A 25,458-nucleotide genomic window follows, 5' to 3' on the forward strand; every position below is an offset into this window, starting at 1 on the left:
TCATTTTTTATGTCTAGTTTAGGTCCAGTTACAGCCCAAGGAAACCACTGGGTGTCACATTGGACCAGCAGAATCTCAGTCAGAAACATCCGAAACGGAAGATAAGACCTCACTTGGAGCTTGTGAGACTGCTGCTTATTTTTCCTCAGAAAAAAAAAAAAAACTAGGGCAATGTGAACTCTAGAACTCTTATAATTCTCTTTGTGAAAGGCTTCTGAGCCAAACCAGAGTCTATTCAACAAAGGAAAACCTGTAAAAGATCTTACACACACCAACATGCAACATGTGAAGACCAGCAGCCATAACAGGAGCTAAAACTGCAAAACTCTGGCAAGAACATCACTATAAAACATTTAATAATGAACCTTTAAGTAGAGGTTTTATCACTTTGGGGACTGTATTATCCCCTTTCCAAAAAAGTTGGAAAGCATTGAAACCAAATTCAGCTGAATCTTATATCTAAATAGGATTTTTCACTTAGAAGTTTACGGTTTTGGACGTTTTTTTTTTTGGTTATTTTTCAATACATTATAATATATAATTTTCAATAAGATGCCAGCAACACATTTAAAAAATGATTGGCTTGGGGACGAAACGAGTAAGACTATCATCCATGGTGTGTGACCAGAGAGTCTGGAGAAAAACCAACACATAATGGTGGTTATCTCTGTTAAACCTCAGACAGTAGTGCATTTAATCAGGGGTGGAAAGTAACGAATTACATTTACTCACGTTACTGTAATTGAGTAGTTTTTATGAGTAATTTGTAATTTTCTGAGTAGTTTTTGAAATGTGTAATTTTTACTTTTACTCCAGTTCATTTTGACCCAAGTACTTTTACTTCGCAACATTTGAAACCCCTCACGTTACTGAGTAAAACAAATATTTATGGTGAAAAATTAAATGCGGGCGGAAATTTGAACAGCTGTCCCGTAACTGAAAGTCAATAGCTGGGTTTCACTTGACGTCACTTCTGTATTTTCTAAGCGCGCAAACCTAAGTGGTGGGCAACTAGAGCTGGGTCCCATTGAAAACACTGTGTTTTGTCTGCCACTTTTTTTGCCCAAAATGCCTCAGTTTTGTGCCGTTTTTGGATGTTGCAATCGGTCTAACCGAGAGAAGGGAAAGGGTTACTATCGAGTACCTAAGGTAATCGCCCATAGAGGTGAGAAATGGAAAAAACTCACAGAACAACACCGTAAAAAGTGGATAGCTAACCTACGTTTACAGGGGCTGAATCTGCAAATGCTCGTGTCTGCGGTGACCACTTCGTCAAAGGTATGCGCGAAATCTAACTGTTTTGTAGTAGTGCAGTAAAGTATTATGTTGTTAAATGCCAATCAACAGTAATGTAATACGGGCTACGTTTGGGCTTTGTTTTGAAGGCTGCCCCAGCGCGTTGTTGGCTACCGAGTCAGTGGACTGGGCTCCGACGTCAGTATTTGGATATTTGGATCTCGGCATTTTATCAAAACATAAACATTTTTTATTGTTATTCCACAATGAAGTCCCGCAGGTCAGAGGGTTCTGGGGAATTGGAGGGGTACCTTGCCTGTGTGTCGGAGAGCATGGACCTGCTGAACTCCTTCCCAAACATTAAGAAGCTGTCTCTGAAACTAAACACAGGCCTTCCAGCATCAGCTGCCTGTGAGAGGCTTTTTAGTTCAGCCGGGTTGCTCTTCACTGCAAAGAGAGCAAGACTTACAGCAAAAAACTTCGAAAATCAGCTGCTGCTGAAATTGAACAAGAGCTTTTCCGGTCTAAAGTTGTAGATTATTGGCAGATTTGTGGGATCCTGTGGGCACTGTATTTTGTATAGTGGGATCCTGTGAGCATTTTGTTTTATTTTGAGATGTGGGATCCTGTGGCATTTTAGTTTGATTTGTGGTATCCTGTGGGCACTTAATTTTGTGTGCATTTTGTTTTTTTAATACTTTGATTGTAGTTTAAATTTCTTTATTCTTATCATAGTGTTGTCCATTGGACAATAGGACTGAAAATGGTTTGCACTTTATCCAATTCAATTAAATTCAAAAATACTTTATTTATCCCAGAGGGAAATTAAATGTTGATGTAACTCAATTAAATCAAGGAGTTATTATAGATGCTGATGGCTGTGGGCAGGAAAGATTTCCTGTAGCGGTCCGTTTTGCATCCAAACTGAAGAAGCCTTTGACTGAAGAGACTCTGTTTTCCGATAACAGTCTCATGGAGAGGATGTTCAGGGTTGTCCATAATTATGGTACAAGTTGTGACTGTCCTTGTGAGGAAGTATGTTCCTGAGCCCAGTTGATCTTTTGCAAGTGTGGATGTGCACTTTAATACACCTCGAAATAGATTAAAACAACTTGTACTGAATTTGATTCATAACTCATCCTTTTTTGCATTAAGAAACTGAAAGTAATTAAGTAACTTTTACTCAAATTACATTTTAAATTAAGTAATTTTGTACTTTTACTCAAGTAAATTTTGAGATGGGTAATTTTACTTTTACTCTGAGTAGAATTTAGGCAAAGTAAAGATACTTTTACTTAATTACAATTTTTCAGTACTCTTTCCACCTCTGCATTTAATACAGATGTGAGTCTACTGGCCTCTGAAGTTAAATATCTTACATGCAAAGAAAAAAAAACACAAGCTCCAGAAATGCCGCTTCATTCTCTGGAATATTTACCTGTGATCTGACCAATTCAAATCTGAATTTCTTTATACAAACTGCAGATTTCGTGTGCATTTGGTGAAAAGTGAAACGCTCTGGAGAAAGAAGGGGCGGTTCAGGGGTTAGTCTGCTGACCCGAGAGCCATTAGCACCTTCAGTTTACTACTTACACAAATGGTAAAGGGTCATGGTTGAAAATAACTTAAATAAAACAATAGAATAACTTTAAGCTCTGGGCATATCGAAGACATTGTATCATGTCCAGTCATCACAAGTTGACAGTATGCCGACTGAAAACAGCTGACGAGTCGCATCATTTTAATCTTTGTGAAGGCCAGACTCTGTTAGTAAAGCCATTCCCCTTAATAAAGTTCTCACCTTTTGTCATTCAAATCTTCTTCCTGCAAATCAAAACGAGCAATGGAAACCCGGTCATTCTTTAATGTGTTGCTGTCAATAAATTCAAAAAGGGATCTGAACATTTGGTTGGTTATCCATGTTATATATAGGATTTAGGTTATTTGCAAGTGATTGAATGTCCCAGATGTTTGGAAACAGGGCTGCATTTCCCAATAGACTGACCCAAACCCCAATGGGAAATGGCAGTTACAACTCTCACTGTACATAAATTAAAAGGACGCAATTAAAGGCTGAGTTATACCATTTTAAACCACATTTATCAAACAGCCAAGATCCAAGATCAATGTTTCAGATCCATTTAAATTCAGTTAAGTTTGTTATGCACAATAAAAGTGATCCAAAGGGACTTTACAGAAAAATTAAATAAAAAAAAAACATTTCTGTCATGCAGACTCTGGATAAACTGCTAAAAAAAAAAAAATTAAATTAAAAAGGCAGACGCAGATCCTCTTTAAACGTCACGAAATCCCAAACCAGGGAGTTTATTCTATCGTTTGACGCGAGTGTGAATAAAAGTTTTAAACTCAATAACCCTAATGAGGCCGGGATGAAACAGCTGAAGACACATTTCAGACATTGTACAAATTTGAAAGGTGCTACATGGAGTAAAGCAAACACTTTGCCAACTTTGTGTGACATTACCAGATTGGCCGATGGACTAACGGAGGCAAACGGAGGCTTTGATTTACTCCCTCGCACCTGTTCAACATCACTGACAGCAGCTAACAGGAGCTAAGTGGGTTTGTTTCTGTTGCAAAGCTGCGTGTTTCTTCCAGCTTGGTCTGATTAGTTTCTGCACCTCGTTTATACTAAACCCCATCCATCAGGTGGACATAAAAACAGAAGAGAAAGAGGCAAACTCATCTGGAGTTAGGTTGTTATGGTGAGGTGACGGGGGGGATTGGGAGTGGAGGTTTAGTGTGGGTCAACCGACTGGTCTTGCCTGCTTCTCTGCTGTTAAACACACAGCTTCGTGGGCCTTTTTTTTTTTTTCGCCCCAGAAACAACACTATGATCTTGGTTTCCAACACCACAAATTCATCAAAAGATGACTAAAAAGAAGAAGAAGAAGAAAAAAAAAAAAAAGAGTTGTTTTAGTAAGTGATGGTCATTTTGCTGAGGGAGAGCTGAAGGCAGCAGTATGCAGGGGAGCAGTCATACTGCTTATGGTGAGAGTTGCTTACTAGTTTGTAAACGATATTGCTTTAGCAGGTTAGTCAATGAGATGAATGCCAAGGAATCCTGTATTCTGTATGTAAAACAACAAGTAACAAGTCGAGGATATTCATAAACGGATGTATTATCATTGTTTCCTCTGCTGAGGAAGTTGTGTTTTGAAAGGTACCAATTTATCATCTTGAATTGTGAAACTGTTTATATATTTCAGTGGAATTTAGCAGGAATGTAAGTTCAGGAAGCACTGAGCACGTCTAACCTTAAGCTTTCAAATCAAGGGCTGTGTTCGAAACCGCATACTTCTCCTACTACTCCTACTACTCATACTGCCTTTTTTTCCCGGATGCACACTAGATTCTCCGAAATGTTGGGTATGCATCATGAGGTTACTACTCATACTCAAACTACCCAAGATGCAACGTAACGTGACGTCGCCGATCGCCATTTCCTGTCAAAACGGCAGTTACAAGCGAGCTACAACGAGGGTAGGTTCACTTCCTGTTTTCAAAACAAAAGCACCAATTGTATGGTAATGGCTTTCCCTATGATAAAAGGCAACGGGTATTTTATTTTGTGAAAATAACCGGAAGTGCGTTGCTCACTGCGGCTAGCTTTAGTAGCGCCGAATTCGTGGGAACAAAATTGTAAATAGCCGGTATTTTGTCAGATTTTCAACACGTTGGGGATCTAAACGACTACTTTCTCGCCTGAAAATGTTTCAAATGTTGCTAAAGTTTACAGAGTTTAGAGCTTAAGCGAAAGCAGCTTCAGGCCGACTGATTTTGGCTCGGGCAGGAGCGAAATGCATTGTGCGTAAACGCTCTGCATACTGTCTGATCGATCAGTATGCAGTGGGAAGTATGTAGTAGGCGGTTTCGAACACAGCCAAGGTGTAAAAGAAAAGTTTTTTTTCCCGATTTATCACTTGCAACAAAGCTACGAAGTGGAAATGTTGAGCCATCGTTAATTAGTCTGTTTTTTATGTTAAACATTCCATCTAATCCAAAGAACTAATGTTGTGACAATTAGTTAATTGTTCATCCAAAGGGAAGTTATGCTACAGAGATTCCTCTGAAAAGATTACACGTTTCAAATGTTGTCGCATCATAAGATAAAGACAGATATTTGGGGAAAACAAAGTTTTGTTGTTTTTTTTTTTTAAATGTGTGGCATATCACTTTTAGTTGGGTTGCTAAAGCATATCAGGTAGAAGGATGCTACATCGTCAGACTGTGTCTGCAGAGAGGCCTCCCGGAGGACAGAGGGCAAACTTCAGGGCGACTGAAATGAATTCTTCTGGTTTATTTCGTCTACTTTCCCCTTAAATTTGCCCTGTGTGTCGGCACCCTGAAAGTGCAGACGTTCATTCAAATCCAGCCAACTCTACAGACGAGCCATGAGCCATGTGAGCATGTGCCGGTCAAATAACTGGGTGTCAAAAGAAAGAGAAAATACACAAGGAAAAACTGAGAATGCCGCTTTGAAAAGCCAACATTAACTCAAGGATCTGTGAAAAGAAATCGCTGACAAATCAAGGTGAACTAGCTTGGTAAACTAGAGAAATGATCAGACGGTAAAAAACTGATAAAAGATGCTGGGATAGATTAAATCTGGTAAGTGTAAGAACAATCTCAAAAAGGGCCTGTGGGTGGCCATCAAGTTGTGATTTAATCCACCCAGCTGAGATGATGGGAGGAGGCAGCAGGGATGGCATCACCACCTCCCCAGACATGGCCACCAATCAGCACAGACTTCTCAGGTCAAAAATGCATGTGCATCTCAGGGCTTTTCACCCTCGGTCCTACAGATATCTTCACAAAATGTGTCCCAGTTTAAAATTTTGTGAACAATTCCAAGTTTTTTTTTGTTTTTTTTAAAGCATTCCATCAATTTCAATTGAGAGTAATGTGGGAAGCGAAGCCTGATGGAGTGGTCCATGCAGTGAGGAAGGGTGTGGATCTTCATCCCTGACGGACACAGGGAGGAAGAGGAGGGTGGAGTTACATAAGACAAGTACTGAGTGTTCAAAAAAGTGGGAGGAACTAGGAGGAAGCCCTTGTGCTGTGAAGGTTCAGAAAGGGCTTCTTTGTGCGGCTGTCTTTACTTTTTTCTGGGATTTCTCTCTCCCTCCCTCCCAATCTGTCTCTGCCTCACTCGGCTGAGGCGTCTGCGTCCTCAAAGGACACCCTAGTGGACTCTCGGAAGTCGGGGTGCTGCAGGTCCGATAAGAATTTGGTGGGGGTGAGCAAGTGGGTGGAACCTGTGGAGGAACAGAGGTGGCTTCACCACTCGTCTCACAGCACATGCCACGCTCCTCCCCCACTCTCTCCGAAAACAAACAAAAAAAAAAAAAGGGTCCAAAAACAAACCACCTGCCACACAGAGCAAACACACAAGAGACACACTCGCACACTGACAAGTTCGCACAGGACACACACACTCGCCATGTCGCACAAAATACAAGGAAAAGAAAAACTTGGAATGCACAGACACAGAAGAAGACATGGCGTCGCTGCAATTTAAAGACAACAATCGTTTGAAAGACAACAGCTGAAGCAGAGCACAACAAAAACTAACAGAACACTTTCCAGTTATAAACACAGACTGGATGGCGAAGCTTGAAGACAGATAAAACAGTACAGAGGGCCATAACATAAAGGGCTAGAATAAGATAACACATTGGACTCACTAGGTAGGTTGTTTAATGGTTAATGGGTTTTGTTTTGTGTTCGTTCCGTCGTTAAGTTAGTGTAACTTGGTCATTTGGATTCCACGTTCCAAGTTTTTATTAGCTACACTCCCTGTGTTGCTTTGAGAGTAGTTCTTCTTTGTGGATTTCTCTTAGGTCACTGTACAGAAAACTCACTGGGGAAAGGAAAGACACCAATGCTTCTTAGTTATGTGCTGGACAACAATAGTTTCTTGTTGCATAAACATAAACGCTAGCTTGGGCAAAATAGGTTTGCATCAAATCTTAGGTAGTGGACAGCTCAACTTTACCGTCTTTGGTTTAAGAATATGTTGTAATGAACAATTCTGTACACAACCCTGACATGAAATTTCATGACACAAATCTGTGCGTACCTGTTACGATATAATAATCCTCAATTTACGAATAATTAATCATCATTTGAGGCGAAAGGGTTAGGCTCGCTAGCTAGCTAGCTCTAGAACACGCTAACATTTGCAGCTCTTTATTGTGATTTTCTTACCCGTTGGGAATTTTTATCTCTGCACTGAAAGGCGCAACCTACTTATCGTTTTACTCGTTGCAATGACAATAAAAAAATCTGAATCTGAATGCCTGGTGAGCAAAAACACACCTAAGATGTCTCAACTGTGAAGTAGCAAGTAAGCACTACTTAGTTAGCATAAGAATTCTCCATTAGCTCCTTAGCTGCTCTATGAAACAACGTATGATGTCAACCATGTCAACCAATAGTGTACCGTTTCTGTGCAATACTTTTGGTGAACCACCAAACTGAAATGCAATAAAGAAAAGGAAGTTTAGGATTTTCAAACAGTACTAAGAAATTGGGGAACCCTTTCCAGTTGAATATATACTGTAATGAACCAGTGGATCATTCGGACACGGCCTTAGTTTTGCTTCTTTTGTTTGCTGGTTTCACACCTGTTGGTTTAGCTAATCACACCACAGTTCTATTCCTGCTCTCCACACCTGGTTGTAATTAGTTATTAATCACGCTCTACATATAGACTATATGTTGTTCTCTGCCTGATTGTCATCATTCTTCTCTATTCTTGTTCTATTTCATACCCTGCTCTTAAATATGTCTGGATTTTGAGTTTTAAGACTGTTTTACTATTATTATTAATTGATTAATGTGTTTTCTAAGCGGCGCTATCTGCTCATCATTGTGTAGCTTTGTGTTGTGATATTTTTCCATGCCAAGTCCAGTTAAGTCTCTGCATTTTTGGTTCATCTTTGTTTTTCGATTAACTGCTATTGCAGTATTTTTGTTTTTGCCATTTTGTCCCCAAACTAAACTGTAATGTTTTTCTTTTGTAATATTCAGAGTCAAAATAGCAGCAACGTAAACTGTAGTTTTTTATGCTATTAAATTTTAGGTACCAAGCGCTTTAAAAGTCACAGAATACACTGACAAAAAGTCAGTCTTCGAGTTAAAAACAGAAGAAAAAGGCTGATTCATATCAGTATATAAGATCTATCACGGCAAACTAAACTAGACTAAACTCTACCTCAGGTTGGAACTGTCAACTGTCCTCTCAGCTCGTTTTCTCCTCCCCACCATCTTTGTTATTTAGCTGTGTTCTAGTTCAGAGGCTTCAGAGCACCTGAGGGCCAGACCTACACTGGCACCTTTTACCTAATTAAAAAATAATGGCTCTCGGAAAGGAAAGGAGACTTTCTCTACAACATCTTCCCTCAGAGTCAGAGCCACTCCGTCCTTAAGAATGTGGTGGGCGTATCTCAGAGTAACTATTTCCACAGCCTGCTCACCAAGTCCCTTTCTCCCCCTCAGTGCCTGTGCTCTGTAGCACCCGATGTTGCACTACTCACCAATGATGGCTTCCCACTTCCCATTGGCCTGTGTGACTTCATAGGCGCAGCGCATCTCACTGAAAGACACGCCACCGATGATGAAGACCATGACACGTGGGCCGGTGCGGTACTCTCCGGGTGTCTTGTTCTTGTGCCAGTGTCCGTACCGAGCGCTGCCAGAAAGACAAAAACAGGATTCAACATTATAGTTTTGATACCACGTTTTTTTTTAAACGGAGTACAAGTACTTACCTTTTAGTACTGATATGAGTATTAATCAAGGCCATTACAGTTCTTACAATTAAACACGTTTTATTTTCTTTAGGCATATTCAACCCAAATGCAACTGCACTTTGTGCATTTTAGTCATATAAAACTACTCTTAGTGCAACTTATTGTTTTAACATTTTAACTTTCACAAACACATTGCAGGAAAATTAAGCTCCCGTCACACTGGAATTGGTTCTGTGGTATCGGAACACTCAATGAATCGGTACCGATACCATCCCTAATTTTGAGACTACATTATTTCAACCCGTCTGTTACAACTATATTTTGTGAAGACAAAATGTTTTCCTGTGTGAGAAAAATGCATTATGGGTGGAGGGGAGACACTGTTAACACGTTGTGCCCTTGTCGGTGTTCCAGAAGTGTTTTAAGGAGCTTTTAATGGATTATAAACTGCATTTACTAGCCAGGTGCCACTGTAACTGTGTCCGTCCACCAAACTGTGCTTTTAGAAGCTCTAAAAGATTACATTTATGTTTAGCTCGTTCAGGTTTTGGTTGTGACAGACTGGGGGTAATGTAAAGCTCATCTTGATCAGTTTTTCCCTCTCCTTATCGAAAATCAATTCTGTCATCAGATCTATTTTCCACGATTCTAACACAATAAAGACTTTTTTATTTTGGAAACACTGGTGTCAACAATATTTCTAAATCTATACAAGATTTGGTGTCTGTGCTCTTGTTATGTCTCAGCCCTTGTAGTGTATATTTATTGCCAGTCATCAGTAACCCCTCCTTACTCCGTTATTGATCCTCAAATTGATCTACTTTCCAAATTTACTATTGATCCAATGCCACTATTTCTGTCTTTGTAAATCAAAAAGCCACTATGGGATGTTGTGTCCGAGTACCTGACTGCAGTGGTGCTGAAGGAGGCAGAGGAGCGGGTGGAAATGTAGGGGTAGTGCTTGGTGTCCAGCTTATCCTCAATAGCATCCTGCATGAGAAAAAAAACAACAAAACAGGTCTTTGTTTGCCTAACACACACACGTAGACACAAGCACACTTGAAGAGGGGCTTCACGGATGTGTCACATCTCTTAGCAACCGTGCGTGGAGGTCCACTGGAGAGTTAGCCTCGCACAAATAAGGGGCTAAATATAGTTGGTGAAAACAAAGCTGAAAAAACTCGTGTTTGACTAAAGCTGTTGTGGGTGTGTGTTTAAGTGCAAAAGAAATAACGGAGCAGATACAAAAAAAACAGGGTGATGTTTTTGGAACCCCAGTTTAGCTTTGATCAAAGGGGAAAATATTTCTTTAAACTGAAAAACAAAGAATGCATAGTATGTTCAATAAATTCCAAGCCAACAAACCTCCATGATGTCTTTGACCAGCGGTGTCCAGCGGGACAGTTGATAGGTCTGCTCGCTCACACGCTCCTTCCTGTCCAACTTCTTTCCCCTGCGGAGGGTGGACTGATGAAGGAGGGAGGAGATAGAGGAGTGAAAAAGAACAGCGTAGAAATTAAGCTTCATCTATGAACACGTGTGCTAAACAGGACACTGTTAGAGGTTAAATCGGGTGACAAACAGGAAGACCTCCAGTGCAGTGCATTCATGTTTCGTGTGTAGGTGCAACACAAGTTGTTTTTCATGAAATGAATAAAGAGAAAGGAGTAAGAACAAGGTGAGAAAAAATGCATCAAAAGTCTCCTCAGATGAGAAGATGTAAGCAAAGAAAGACAAAGACACAATAAGATGAGAGGATCTCACGTCTGTGACGATGGGGACGCCCAGGTGGGCCATGTTGGTGATGATCTCACTGTCCTCGGGGGGAATCTGAGCATGCTGGATCAGCTTGTTCAGGTTCTCCTCCGTGATGCCTGTAAACCCACATACATGCACACACTCGTGTTTACATTTAATATGTTCAGCTGCTCTGGAATGAAGCATCCTATGGTCTGAGGGTAAAAAATTTCATTAAAAACACCTCTGTTCAGTTTAATATGACAGCATTTCATCTACTTTATATCACATATTTAACACCTTATTTTACAGTAACTGTGCAGAATGATCAAGTTTTTTCAGTCTAGCCGAATAACAAAGGTTTGTTTTTCATTTTTCTTTCTTTTTTTAAACCTGCATCCTGTGAGACAGTTTATAATTTTGCCAACCAGCTGATTTGTTTGACAAGTCAGTGACCTTTGAACTTTGATCTGAGGCTGGACAAACAAATTAACAATGTCGTCAGCACTAGTTTTTTCCAGTTGCTTCTCCTGGCCAAACTTAAAATGTTTTTAAGTCGTCATGACCTTGAGAAAGCCATCCATGCCCTAATAAGTTCAAGGTCAGACTATTGCAATGCTCTTTATGTGGGCGTCTCCCAGTCTTCTCTCAGCCGCCTTCAGCTGGTGCAGAACGCTGCTGCCCGTCTTTTAACCAACACCAACAGACGTGTGCACATCACTCCTGTTCTTAACTCCCTCCGTTGGCTTCCTGTCCTTTATAGAATTGATTTAAAACTGTTAATGTTTGTTTTTAAAGCTCTTAACGGCCTCGCCCCATCATATTTATCTGAGCTTTTAACAGTCTTGGTAGAGCTCTGAGGTCAACAGATCAGTTTCTGCTGGAAGTGCCCAGGTCAGAATACAAACCCTGGGGTGAGCGAGCCTTTTCCCAAAGCTGCCCCCAGGCTCTGGAATAAGCCCCCCGTCCAGCTGCGTCTTATTTCTGACCTGGGCCTCTTCATATCTAGGCTAAAAATCTACTTATTTAGGATTGCTTTTAATACCCAGTAGTATGATGACACTTATCTTATTTTATCTTAATCGATTTTGTTGTATTTTGTTGCTTTCACTGTTCTTTTATTGTTTTTACTTATTCTTCTCTTTGTTTATTACCTGCTGTAAAGCACTTTGGTACACCGTAAGGATTGTCTGTAAAGGGCTGTATAAATAAAGTACATTTACATTTGTTCAGTCTCTCACTGTGCAGTGGTGCTTCATTTCATTTCAACAGCTTCCTTAAGGAGACCCAGATAACTGATTGTGTGCTTGCAGGTTTCACGCAGTTCCAGATGTAGTAAAGCTACACAAACAATCTGAATTCCTAGTATTTCAACAGTTCAAACAGTAATAATACTAAAAAAGTTTAACAAAGTGAGGGACAGCTCGCTGGCTCCTCCTTACCGTTCTTGAGGAAGATGTACAGCAGGATGATGCGGATCTTGTCATATGTGGTGACATTGGCGTCCAGCAGAATGGGCACAATGGCCCTCATGGGATCTTTGATCTTCTCTCCTTCAGCATCTGTGCCCATAGCCAAATCCTGCAACAGAAAAACTCAGGTCTTATTCAAAAGGTTGGCAATAAAATTGGTCTGAGAATCATTTTTTCATTTCCCCTGCCCTCTCACCTGTTCCACACGGCACAGCTTGTCCACTGTTCCCTGGTAATGCTTCATGCAGTCCTCAGCCAGCTGCAGGTGAGTGGAGTACTGAAAAAGACAAAACACACACAGGTCAGCGTGCACATTCATGCACAAGAGAAGAGACACACTTACACACTCAAACGTGCACACACCTTGCTGAGCTCCTTCTGGTACTGAGGCATCTTCTTCAGCATCTGGGACAGATCCCTCATTGTGGTCTGTTGAAACAAAGGCAACGTTAGAGTATGGTGATGTTTTTCCAGTTGTGACACAGTTGGACGGTCTCTTTTTTTGCAATTTTCATAAATGTAGATATTATGTTAATGCAGGTTGCTCAAAAACTGCCTTTCGGGACATCAAGTCCATCATTTCATATGTAAAAAGGAGATGTTAATTAGAGACTACATAATCTGTTTAAGCTGAAAATAAGACCTCTGATCACAAAGAAAACCATGCTGATATAAGTTGATTTAAAAAAAAGACTGACAACTGTTAAATGTATGTTATCTGGATGATGAAAAATCAGCATTAGTCCATAAAATCCCCAGTATTCCCATGGAACTGGGCTACATTTTGAGGAATTACCGTGGGTTTCCAATTTTTTTAGCACCATTTTTAGCACCACGGTTAAGGTTACAGACTGTCTCCATCCCTTACAATCATACTTGGAGTGCAGTTCTTTTGCCGTGACATACCACAAAATCACTTGTTTAAACTGTACCTTCTCTCCAGTGTTCATCCTCTTGCTGGCAGAGAAATCCTTCAGCTGGCGTGTCACTTCCCTGATGACAAAATGCAAAGAAAAACAACAATGTTGTCACCATTGATTGGGTAGGAAATAAAATTGAGTGAGTATGTATACAAACAAAGAGAAAAGTACTCACTGGGACACTTCAGCTATGTGTTTGTGTCTCAGGCTGACCCACAGGTCATCGTCTTCGTGCAGAAGAACCTCTTTTGGACGAGAGTCCCCCATGCCGCTGGTCTCATACCTGAGGAAGGAAAACACTTTAGTAGGACAGAGTCATTCAGATGAAATAATTACTCCCGACACATGGATTTTTCTGTTTAGTGTTGCTCATACGTGTAGACATCGTTCTCGATGGGCAGCAGGTCGTAGCCCATGGCCTGGAAGGTGAGCTCATGCAGAACAGGGGACACAGGGTCAAAGGCCCTGTCCAAGATGATCAGCTGTGAGCGAGCCTTATCTGGACCCTGCAGCGAGAGAGACACAATGAAGCAACACCATAAACGGTATCATTTCATTTCAAAATGCTGATGAAAAAATGATTTTAAAGATACATCTCTACATAATTTGAAAGAGGCAATAAACCCTCACTCAAAGGCATGGAACTTACCTCTCCCATGGTGGGATCATCAGCCTTGTAGGCATCCAGTTTGTCCTGAAGCAGCTGGGCCAGGGTGGCATTGTCCTTGTACTCCCTGGCAGACAGACATGGCCAAACATAAAGGCAAGTAATCGCATAAAGGCAAGAAATTCAAACAAGCAAAGGGAATCAGAAGGAAGATTTTGACCTACAGTCACACATCCCACCAAAATACCAAAGTTACTGGTCTTTTGGAATAACAGCAACATAAAACCACTAGTTAATCTGACTGTTTAACAGCTGATAGCAAGAAAACCATCTGCAGGACTGACTACATTTCCAAAAAACTGAATTAAACTCAATTCAATTTACTTATTTAGCAGCAATTCACAATTTAAGTGCACTCAGGGCATTTTACAAAGAAAGCAAACACACTGAATATAAGTCCAGTTAAAATCTATTTCAGTCAAATTCATTATGAGCCAGTGCAAACCAGTGTAAACTGTATTTTTTGTGCCAATTCATAAAAGGAGCCTAGCTGTAGTCATGACAGCAATAACCACAGAGACGTACGGGGAGATTAAAGAGAGCAGAGTGAGGACAAGTGCTCAATGCATCATGGGAGGTCCCCCAGCAGTCCAGGCCTATCACAGCATAACTAGAGTCATGGCTCAGGGTCAACCAACTCAGCCACAACTACCAGCTTAATCAGAAAGGAAAGTTTTAAGTACAATCTTAAAAGGTAATGAGCACGTCTGCCTCTCAAATCCATCCTGACGGCTGGATCGACAAGACCTGACGACAGAAAGCTCTGCCTTCCATCCTACACTTCGAAACTCAAGGAACCAAAAGTAAACCTGCAGCCTGAGAGTGAAGTGCTCTGTTGGGAAAAGGTGGAAGTGGGAGGTCTTTAAGATGATGACACATTTAAGGAGAAGAATATTAAACTCTATTCTGAATTTTACAGGGAGCCACTGAAGAGAAGCTGAAACTGGAGAAAAACAGTAATCTCTCCTGCTAATGATCATCTGAACTCAGCAGAAAATGCAGCATTTTGGGTCAGCTGGAGGCTTTTCAGAGAGTTTTGAGACAGGCTGTTGATAAAGAATTCAATGAAGCAGTCCAAGTCAAGACTTTATGCCTTTAAGACATGTTGATTGCATAATGACCTGACTGATGCTATCTGGCTTCTAGATATAAATGTCATCTGTCTAGCCATGGAGCTCCGCAGGGTTCTATGCTTTGACCAATAATTTTCACTTTATACGTATATATGCTTCCATTGAGTGCGAGTGTGCATGGTTGTTTGCCTCATTTGTCTCTGTGTTGGCCCTGTGGGGGACTGGTGACCTGTCAGAGGTGCACCACGCCTTCTGCCCGATGGCAGCTGTGACAGGTTCCAGCCCTGCTCAGCGCCCCTGAATTGGATTAAGTGGGTATTGAAAACGAATAGATGGATTAACGTATAAGCTTCCATTAGAAAATAATATTAGACAGCACAACGTACTGTACTTTTCCATTGCTATGAACTGAATTCAATTCGTGGGGGGCGCTCACCCCCCCTTGTGGCCCAATTTTTAAAAAATGCATGCTAAAGTGCCCCCTTGTGAGCCAAAACGTGTGCTAAGCTGCCCTCCAGTGCCCTCTCGGGAGCCAAAAAGCGTGCTAAACTGCCCTCTTGGGAGCCAAAACGTGTGCTAAACTGCCCTCAAGTGCCCTCTCGGGAGCCAAAAAGCGTGCTAAACTGCCCTCTTGGGAGCCAAAACGTGTGCTAAACTGCCCTCAAGTGCCCTCTCGGGAGCCAAAAAGCGTGCTAAACTGCCATTTTGGGAGCCAAAACGTGTGCTAAACTGCACTCAAGTGCCCTCTCGGGAGCCAAAAAGCGTGCTAAACTGCCCTCTTAGGAGCCAAAACACATGCTAAAGTGCCCTCTTGGGAACCAAAACTCGCTAAAATGTCCTATTGGGTTGGCAAAAATGGGTGCTAAAGTGCCCTCCTGGTTGGCAAAATACACTAAATTGCCCTCTTGGGTGGAAAAAACACTCCAATGCCCTCTTCTAAGTTCTATTATTCGGTAGAGATGCCTATTGCATGTTTTTTTTTTTTTTCACGGAGCCCTCTTGGGTGAAGAAAATACATTAAACTCCAGAAGACTTTTAGGACCAAGAAACACTAAGACACATTACTGTTGCAATGACTTTTATGTTGGGCCCTTGGCTGGTCTAGATTGAGCCAGAACTATATCTCACAGAACCAAATTATCTGGTGCTAATATGGTGTTAAAATGCACTACAATATAGGAAATGGCATCTACTTCATTGAAAATGTTGAATTGAAAACCCCCTACGGATTTATTTCCTTCATACATCCATGTCGCTGCATGTTCTTCACCATCCAACGTTGAAATCCATACAGAGGCTAATCCTAACAGCAAACTGTCCAGTTAGTCTGTTTTAAGGCTATTTAATGGGCCATTTGTATCACATATAAAACGTGTCTAAAGTGCCCTCTACAGTGGTGAGGACGGACTATATGTGCCCATTTCTTCTTTCCGCCCCTGCCCTTCAAAAAGCCTCACCCTCGGTATCTGACAGCAGGGTACTCCTTCAGGGTGGCGCAGAGTGTGGCCAGCTGCTCGGCCAGCCTCTCCATCACCGGGTTCTTCAGCTGGGTCTTATGAGGGCTGTAGAAGCTGTGGAAGGCGTCTGGGTTGTCCAGAGAGTACACCTGCACACACAAACGCATAAAAAAATGTCAAATGTGCTGCAGCCCAACAGTTTTTTGTTTTTTTTATTGTTTTATTTGCTTTTTTTATTCACTTTCTTTTTCTTACATATGAAGCCTGGAAGAGTTTTTTCTTGTGTCCTCATCTTTTCTCCCCTTTCTTTCACAGTCATTCTGTTTCCTTACTTCCTTTTCACCTCTTTTCCTCATCTTTTCTATCTCATAACCTCCTTTGTTTCCTTATTCCTCTTGTTTTCCCTCTTCTTTCCGCATCACCTGTCCTTTCATCCTCTGTTCTCTTCCCTCCTGCATCACTGTACCACTCTGTCTGTCCAGAGTCACATGACCAGTAACCTCACTGTTACTTCTGTACTGCAGAAGGGTTCCTGTGTTGACCCGGCAACCATTGGCTACAGCCTGCGGTGTGGATCCTGGCCCATCCAATGGGGCGAGAGCAATCCAGTTGGGGGCGGAGCAATGAGGCAGCATTTAGCCTGGAGCAGAAAACCACCCAGTCTGAATTAATCATAGCTGACAGGAAGGGAGCAAAGCATTGTGGGCCACGCAGCATCTTCAGATAGTGAGAGGATAAAGGATGTATAGAAGGAGAGCTCTCTGAGATGGAAGGGGGGGGTTGGGATCATTGGAGGAAGGTAAAAGAAAATAAAGAAAGAGTGCAGGCAACATGTAGAAACAAAGATGGAGATGTTGGTAAAAAATGTAGAGGACAGAGTGCGAGGCAGGGAGAAAATGCACAGTCGAGGCAGCATTTTGGACATGCAGCAAGGGCGGGGAAGCAGGGAGGGAGAGAATACAATGTGACAAATGTGAGTCTTTCTGGAACAGTCTGGCAGTAAACAGAGTGGCTGGTGAGTCAGCAGCAGTGTGTGTTTGTGTTTCTCTCTTATCTCCGTCATTCTTTATCCTTCCCTGAATCAAACAGCCAGTACCCTCACTGTTACTATTCCTGTCCGTGTCCCGTGCAGCATCGCTTTCACCCCCACCCGCTTCAATTGATCTTCGGCTGCTGTCGCTCAAGCTTTTCATCTACGGATCTTTTTGCTGCCTCTCTCGTTTTCCCCTCACAAACTATCAACAGAGTCAGAGTTTCATTCATTCAAGGCCTGCTTTAAAGACTAAAGAGAGGTAAATTATGTCGGGGAAGGTAAAAACCGATCCTGTTCCTCAGATCTGCACAAGGCTTCAACCTTTTCATTTTACTTTGGCCAAAACAACAATAAGTGGTAGCAAATAAACCTTTTCTTTTGGCACAGAAAAGCCAGCATCTACAGTCAATCATCATCACTCACAGGAGGTAAACAGTCTTGGGAAATTAAAAAACATTTTGGAGCTGTAGGTGCCCATGAACAAATCATCTAAGAGGGTTGATTTACATTTTTTTTTCTCCCCTGTATGAATAATTTTGTTCCCGTGTTCAATTCAGAAAAGAGCACAAGAGCATTCAGTGTGGCTGGACGTTCACCTGAGACTCGTAGGGCAAGAAGGCGATATTGATCTCCGTCAGAGTCTTGGTGGTTTTGGAAGCGCGGCTCTTAACCAGCTCATTGAAGAGAGGATCAGGACAGGCTACGAGGGACAGAAATAACAAGTACATTTATTCTGGCTAATTGTTTGCACCAATCAGAATTGAAAAAGAAAGAAAAAGGCAAAATTATAATGAATCGTATAGAATTTTATACACAGATGGATGCCAATTTATTGGCTCAAATTGGACTTATGAGTATGAGAAACGTCACTGATTTTGTTAGGTGAGAATGAATTACTGTACATTCCTCAGATATTCATGAACAAATCTATCAAACTAGATCATCATATTCTGGTGATGCAGCAGCAAATCATTGATCGATTCGTTCATTCATACAATCTCTACTTAAACTCAGAATATGCTGACGTATAATAGAGCCAAGATATATTTAGTGGAAGGTTGCTATGGCAGTATTTTATAAAAACATTAATCATAAAGAGAAATCATGTGTTACTCACAGTCAGTGAAGAAAACATGGGATGCCTTGTATTTAGCTGAGTGAGGGTCTTTGAAGTCCCCGATGAGGGTGTGAACAGACTGAAGAAAGGAGTCAGATAGTTCCATTTAGCTAAAGTTGTTCAAGTTCAAGTGTTAAATATGTAGTATTACAGATAATACACTAGAAGTGAATCTTCTGGACATGATTTTGGGTTATGAAATCTAGTGTGTGATAGTTAAAACAAAGCAATAAATGACCAAATACAAAATCAAACACTGACATGTTGTCACAGCAGCACACGGTATTCATTTAATTGTAAATTCTTATCTGATCTTATCGTATATCTTAAAGTTTAATGATGATTAGTTTGCGAGTGAGAGAGGGATGATTTAACAGCCATGGGCTGCTGTCTTCATTCTGTCATCTAAAAACGGAGATCTGCTCACCTTCTCTGTGGGCGTGATCAGGTAAATGGCCTCCAGGCTGGGGAGGGGCTCTCGTCGTTTGTGGATGTCCTCCACGACTAAAGTGACAGAGACAGACGTGCGTACAGTTACCTACATGCACACAAACAGCTCCGAGAAGCTTTAGAGGTCATGAGCTCTTACTGGTGATGCCCTCTGTCATGATGTCCGTCATCTTGCAGCAGGACGACAACATCCTCATACTCAGCTGGTCCACAATCAGAGCCTGGCAGTGAGGGGAAGACAGTAAGTATGTAAATACTCTTCATCACTCACATTACATCTTCCTGTTCTTAAGAAGCTTATTCATTTTGACTCCAGGTTTGCTTTATGCATTATGCTAATGCAAGTCCAAGTGTTGGGTAATTCAGCTAAAAGTTCAAACATGTCAGTGGAAGTGTCAGAAAGGTAATATAACCACATTATATTGCGTTTAACGCTATAACTGGCCAGAGCAATAACTATGAACTGCTAGGTTAGCCATCTTAGCAGCAAATGCTAGCAGCCACCTAGCAGCTACGACCACTACCAGCTGTGGCCGCTAAGCTGGTTGGCCTGGCTGTTAGGTGGCTATGGAAGTTTTTCTGTGCCATCAGAGTTTGAATACGAATTTCTAATATTGAATTTTTACAGCATCAAAATCAGACTTTGAATTTGACATTTGAATTTGACATTGAACTTCTCCAATGTTCAACGTAGAACATTCAGGCTGTCTGACCTCACCTTTCTGAAACTAGAGCTGAAGCTCTCCAGATTCAAAGCAAAAATCCTCAGCCAGTGTTTTTTTTTTTTAAACACATTGGTCTTCACTTTCTATAAGATGTAGACTTTGTAAAAAATATGAGCTTCTCACCTTCCATTCTCCCTTCTTCTTGACCTTCTTGATTACATCATTCATAATCTCTGCAAGAAAACAAAACAACAACTTTGTCACACATTTGAGGGGCTGGTTGTAATTGGATTAACAGAGAATAGACTGTGTGTGTCACAGGTAGGGCTGGGTAAAAAAAATCGATTAAATCGATTTTGGATCGATTTCATTTAAAATTTGCATAATCGATTTGTAGGGCATGAGATCGATTTTTTTTTTTTTTTTTCTTTTTCTTTTCATGAATGATTTTTTTCATGAAGTTACTGGTTCCAATCCACACGGCTACGGTAAGAACCATGTGTTCCCCAGTCCAAGCAGTCATCAACCCACTAATTCTGGGCACCTGTAATTATACCTAGAACTAAGTTAGCTACCATAAAAGAAGTGCTCCCCCAAGTGGCTAAATCTAAAACTACACTAAAACCTACCTATAGGTGAGACTAAAATGGCTCCTACAAATGTATTTAATTAAGTAGGCTGTCACGTTGAATATAGTGTAAAATCTTGCTAATACTTCTTTCCACTGGGTGGCTTCAGGTGTTACTAATATAATGTAACAATCTGTTAACACTGTCAAGCCACAGCCCTTTGAAATATTGATGTCAAAATGCAACATTTTGATGTTAAATCCTGGCGCCAAGAGAAGCAGATGGAACCGATTCGGATCGAATCGAAATTAATCGATTTAAAGCCCTAAGAATCGAAATCGAATCGATCCAGGAACTTGGCGGTGATACCCAGCCCTAGTCACAGGTTCAACGTTTTTTATAAAGTTTTAGACTGTTAATGCCATTTGTTTAGTTTGATCAGCGTTATGCAACCTGTGGAGCATGGACAGATGAACCCTCCTATAGTCCCCTTCTGGTCCTGACCATGTTTTCAGAATGGAAAATGCATGACATAAGGAAAATAATATAAATTCTTTAATAACAAAAAAGTGAAAATCCCAAAAATTTAAGATGCTGGGTAAGTAAAAAAAGAATGCAATAGCTTAAAAATCTTATAAACTCAAAATATTTTTACTTTTTACTCACAACACTCACTGCTCACCATTTCATTTATAAAAGAAAAAACAATTGCTCAGCTTGAATTTGATGGCAACAAGGCATCTCAAAAAAAGTGGAACAGCAGCAGCAAAAAGCTGGAAATGTATGTAAAAATCTATGAAAACTAGTTGTGTACATTTGGAATAGCTCAATAACATGGTTGGGTATAAAAAGAGCACCTTAGAGAGGCAGAGGCTCTCAGAGAGATGAGCAGCGGTTTCAGTAGCTAATCTGCAAAAAAAATATGTTCCTACAAATTGTGGAGTGTTTTCAGAATAAAGTTCCTCTTCATAAAATTGTGAAGATAGTTAATATTCCACCATCTACAGTCCTGAGAATCTGGAGACATCTCTGTACGCATGTGGTAAACATGTCTCTGTCCCAACTTTTTTGGACACACTGTGGCCTTAATTGTGAAATTAGCTCATATTTTTAATGAAATAGTAAAATGCCCCACTCTCAGAATTTGACACGTTTCTCCGTTTGATTGTGAACAAAATATCGTTTTTTGAGATTTGCACATCATCGTGCTCGGTTTTAATTCACAACTTGCTTGGAACTTGGGATGTATCAAAAGATATGATGAAATCGATAAAAAACAGTGTGAAACACCACCAAGACTTAGATCTGTAACGAGTGACAAGTGGCAGGAAATCAAGAAAGAAAGACAATTTACTCATTAATCACAATAATCTGTATGAAAAATGGGCATTTACGTCTACCAGAAGTGTAAAGTTCTATCAGTTAACACAAGTTGAATTCAACTCAGTGAAACCTGAACTGGTTAAGCCTACTGGTTGAGATCTGAACATTCAAATGTACAAATCCTACATTGGAGGACAAACACAAGTCGGGCCTGCAACAAGATTACTGAACACAGATATAAACCAATGCAATACAGAAATCCACTTAATGAGTATATATATATATATATATATATATATATATATATATATATATATATATATATATATATATATATATATATATATATATATATATATATATATATATATATATATATATATATATATATATATATATATATATATATAAGTACAAGGGGTGAAATTCTTTATTTCTTATCCACAAGGGAGCAAAAATCCAATGCTGTGAGCTTATGACACGATGGCCATGTTTCTGCCACAGCGCCGATATTGGCCTGATGAGTGAGCCCACCATCTGCCATCTGTATTAAAATAAATCCATTTAGGGTGAACCAAAGCTGAAAATTGTGCTGGATCAGTGGGAATATATAAACTGCTAAGCTCCTTGGCCCTGGCTACAACCAGAGTCCACACAGATACTGATGGATTACCATAGATTACAAAAGGTTCGTACAGAAAAGATTACACACATCGAGTAAAGACCAGGAATGCTGGGAAGATGCTTCCAAAACACTGAATGTCACATTTTTCACAGAGCTATCGCTTGGCTCTTTGTGTGAGTACAGATCAAATGCATGTTATCCTTTAAAAGCTGCCAACTGTGTGTTCTGTGAGTGACTGAAATTTGACCGAATCCAGAAACACAGACAGACCCCAGCGTGTGCCTCGTGTGAATCGGATGAACTGCGTCTGACCTCCTGTGGGACAGAGGATCTTGGAATAGTAGGAATATCATTCTCACTAAGCGACAGAGAGAGATTCCCCAACTGAGCTTCAGTCTATTTCCAGCATCCCTTTTGTCCTGGTGTGTTAGCTGCTGTGTCGGCAAAAGAGGAAAACCAATACAAACCACAGCAGCAAAAACTAAAGCTGACAAACGAGAGCATCTGTTTTTAGTCAGACAGCCGGTGTTGTCAGTATGGAGCTGCTGATTAATGCTCAGAGAACATTAAAGCATGTTCGCTTTCATTTCTAAAAAACATCTACTTGTGTTTCACCCTCACATTGGAGGATGCACTCCGGGAAACAAAGCAGGGGTGAGGATATCCGCCACTCGTTTTCCCTTTTCCTCTGCTGCCGCTCATGTGTTTCCTCTGCTTCTGTGCCTCTCTGATAAAAGGAGCTCTCTCTCCACTGAACTGATATTTCAGCAGAAATCTGAAGTTTAGGTGTTTCTTTATGTTTAAGGAAACACTTCCCTATTATATCAACTGAAAAATGCTTTATCTGTTGTGTTTAAAGGGCAGTTTCATACAATTATTTTCCCGCTGACAACACTGCTTTACATTTTAGCAAAAAACAAACTATTCTGGAGCTACATTGTATTGACAAACTGCAAAGTAGTGCAGAGCTGAGGGGACTTGGAGCAGATGGCTGCTCCACACGACCTGTTCAGCTCCCACACAGACAGACAGACAACGGACAAAGAGACAGACACTGTTCTAAAAGTCATCATTTTGACACAAACCCACTTTCAATTACTCATAATCACACACTACCACATGCCACCCACACAGGTATCTTCATTTAAATTCCCTGATCGTTTGTTCTCTAATTGTTTATGGCGATTCCCGTAGTTTTGCACAGGATACATTGGGAAAACTTTAATAAAAGAAAAAGAGATAAAACAGTCGCATAATTCCATCCATCCATCCTTTCCATACCTGCATCATCCCAGCTGCTACTGGGTGAGGCTGGGTCAGGTCACCAGTCCATCACAGGGAAAACATAAAGGCAAAGAAGAGCAACTATGCACACTCACCACTTCACCTAACATGTAGACTGTTGGTGGAAGTACCTGGAAAAAAACCCTGCACGAGCCGGGAGAACATGAAAACTAAAAGTTCTATTCATCTGAACAGCTGAACCACATGCCCAAATTCCACATCTCAACAATACCAGCCAGCCATGAACCGGCCAGGTTCTTCTTTCATTTAAACATTTTGACACCAGCGATCTTCAAACCAACAGATGTTGACATTTGGATTTTCAAAATCATTTTTCGTCCATTGACAGTTGACCAAGCATGAAACGAGGCTGTTCTCAGCGACACTTAAACCAAACTTACAGGGACTCGGGGAGCAGTCACAAAAAGCATCTGCAGCAGGACCTGTTTTCCTTGAGCAAATAACTCCTCAGAGTGTTTAAACTGCAGGTGCACGGGCGGGGACATCTTGTTATGTCAATATAATTCATTTTCATTTTATTGAGAGGTTCAAAAGAATTGTTACAGTTTAAAACTTTTATTTCCTAATCTTCACCCAGTGTGGCACAGTTGATCATCCGGTGGATTTTAGATTTTAATAAAACTGTTAACAACATTTGTTATATTTGTGCTTACGGTCAGGATTTTATTATGAAGTTGCCACGGCAACTGCTCCCTGCTGAACTGCTCTCTGACTGAACCCATAGGCACATAGTAGTATTATAGTCAGACAGTGTTTGAAATCCCCCACAGTGTCACTGTTCGAACCACTAGATTTCCATACTCTTCCCTTTCATCTGTGCCGATCTCCAGCGTAACAAATGAAAAACTAAATGGTTAGAAAGTAAAGTTGCCAACGCACGCTCTCATGCACGATGCATGAAAACCTAAACTACATCAGGAGGAAACGACTCTGTGGATTTTTCCTCTCTGACCTTCTGATAGAGCAACAACAATACAAGAAGGCATCAGTCGGAAAGAAGGGAAGGGACCTGAACAAACACAGCGCAACAGCTGTGTAAACCAAACGGGCACAGAGGCACACACACATAAATATGTATCTATATATATATACATATATACACTCTTCAGTAACCTTTATAAACTCTTTCACGTCCAGCTTAACAGGATACAACATCCTCATGGTAGAACAAAGATGAAAGTTAAGGCTTGAAGTCTAGGTGAAGGTTTTAATTCAGATTCTGATACCTTAAAACTTCCTATTCTAACTGTGTAACGTGCAGCTGAAATGCCCGACACAGCTTCCATTTTGGCTGCTTCTCAGAGGAGGATAAATGCTGAGATCACAGAGATTCTCAAAGTAAGTGCCGTGATCATGAATTATGCTAATTCATTTCAAAATGTAGCATATCAGATTAAAGAAATATTTAGCACACTAACCAAACTCTGTTAGCCTTTTACCCAACATTTAACCACACCATAAGCACTGATGTTCTACTGTATGAGATCACTCATAAGGTTAATATTATCCTCTGCACCCAGCTTTGACTCTACACACTACGCAGCAGTAAAGAGCTGGCAGTTTCTCCCATTGCCTCGTGGTTCTCCCCCCTTCAGGGACTTTCACCTATGAGTCCATGACCCATTTTTTTCTCTGGATCTCAGCTTTGCAGCAGCATCACTCCAAAGAGAATCTGACACTCTTGATCTTAAAGGGACAGGCAGACATGTCAGCAGAGCAAACACAGAGCTTCAAAGCCAAAACTTTAACAAACAAATGACACAAAATACTTGGAAATTCACTTGAAGTCCCTCGATTGACTGTGAAGAACAAAAGAAGAAACCATCTGGCCAGATTGCTGTCATAATTATTGAACAGAACTATATGTATAACACATGATAAGGTGTCACAACAATACTACAATGGAAATGGTGGAGGTAAATAATATGATGTGAATTTTAAATAAGAAGTATCTGGGAATGTATACATCAATTTCTGACATTTCTGACACAAAAAAAGAAGAAAGTAATGAAAATTAACCTAGTCAGACCT

General features: G+C 40.7%; 1 protein-coding gene across 2 annotated transcripts in view; it reads right to left on the bottom strand.

The window, feature by feature from the left end:
• The window catches only part of stxbp1a (syntaxin binding protein 1a), a 38,010-nt gene that overhangs the window by 2,082 nt on the left and 10,470 nt on the right, over positions 1-25,458 (bottom strand). Inside the window, exons 2-19 of one of the 2 annotated variants that reach the window (XM_075456451.1) lie at positions 19,789-19,838; positions 19,080-19,161; positions 18,918-18,994; positions 18,491-18,569; positions 17,970-18,073; positions 16,341-16,489; positions 13,793-13,877; positions 13,519-13,649; positions 13,319-13,426; positions 13,156-13,216; positions 12,587-12,652; positions 12,420-12,500; positions 12,194-12,332; positions 10,779-10,888; positions 10,380-10,481; positions 9,919-10,004; positions 8,799-8,953; positions 6,360-6,515 (exon numbers count right to left, since the gene is read on the bottom strand). In XM_075456451.1, coding sequence (XP_075312566.1) covers positions 6,406-6,515; positions 8,799-8,953; positions 9,919-10,004; positions 10,380-10,481; positions 10,779-10,888; positions 12,194-12,332; positions 12,420-12,500; positions 12,587-12,652; positions 13,156-13,216; positions 13,319-13,426; positions 13,519-13,649; positions 13,793-13,877; positions 16,341-16,489; positions 17,970-18,073; positions 18,491-18,569; positions 18,918-18,994; positions 19,080-19,161; positions 19,789-19,838 — 1,775 coding nt within the window. In that variant the 3' untranslated portion in view covers positions 6,360-6,405. The remainder of the gene's footprint in view (positions 1-6,359; positions 6,516-8,798; positions 8,954-9,918; positions 10,005-10,379; positions 10,482-10,778; positions 10,889-12,193; positions 12,333-12,419; positions 12,501-12,586; positions 12,653-13,155; positions 13,217-13,318; positions 13,427-13,518; positions 13,650-13,792; positions 13,878-16,340; positions 16,490-17,969; positions 18,074-18,490; positions 18,570-18,917; positions 18,995-19,079; positions 19,162-19,788; positions 19,839-25,458) is intronic. The other variant, XM_075456452.1, reaches the window with a different exon arrangement.

The sequence above is a fragment of the Odontesthes bonariensis genome, chromosome 22 (genome assembly GCF_027942865.1).
Source record: "Odontesthes bonariensis isolate fOdoBon6 chromosome 22, fOdoBon6.hap1, whole genome shotgun sequence".
Taxonomy (NCBI): Eukaryota; Metazoa; Chordata; class Actinopteri; order Atheriniformes; family Atherinopsidae; genus Odontesthes; species Odontesthes bonariensis.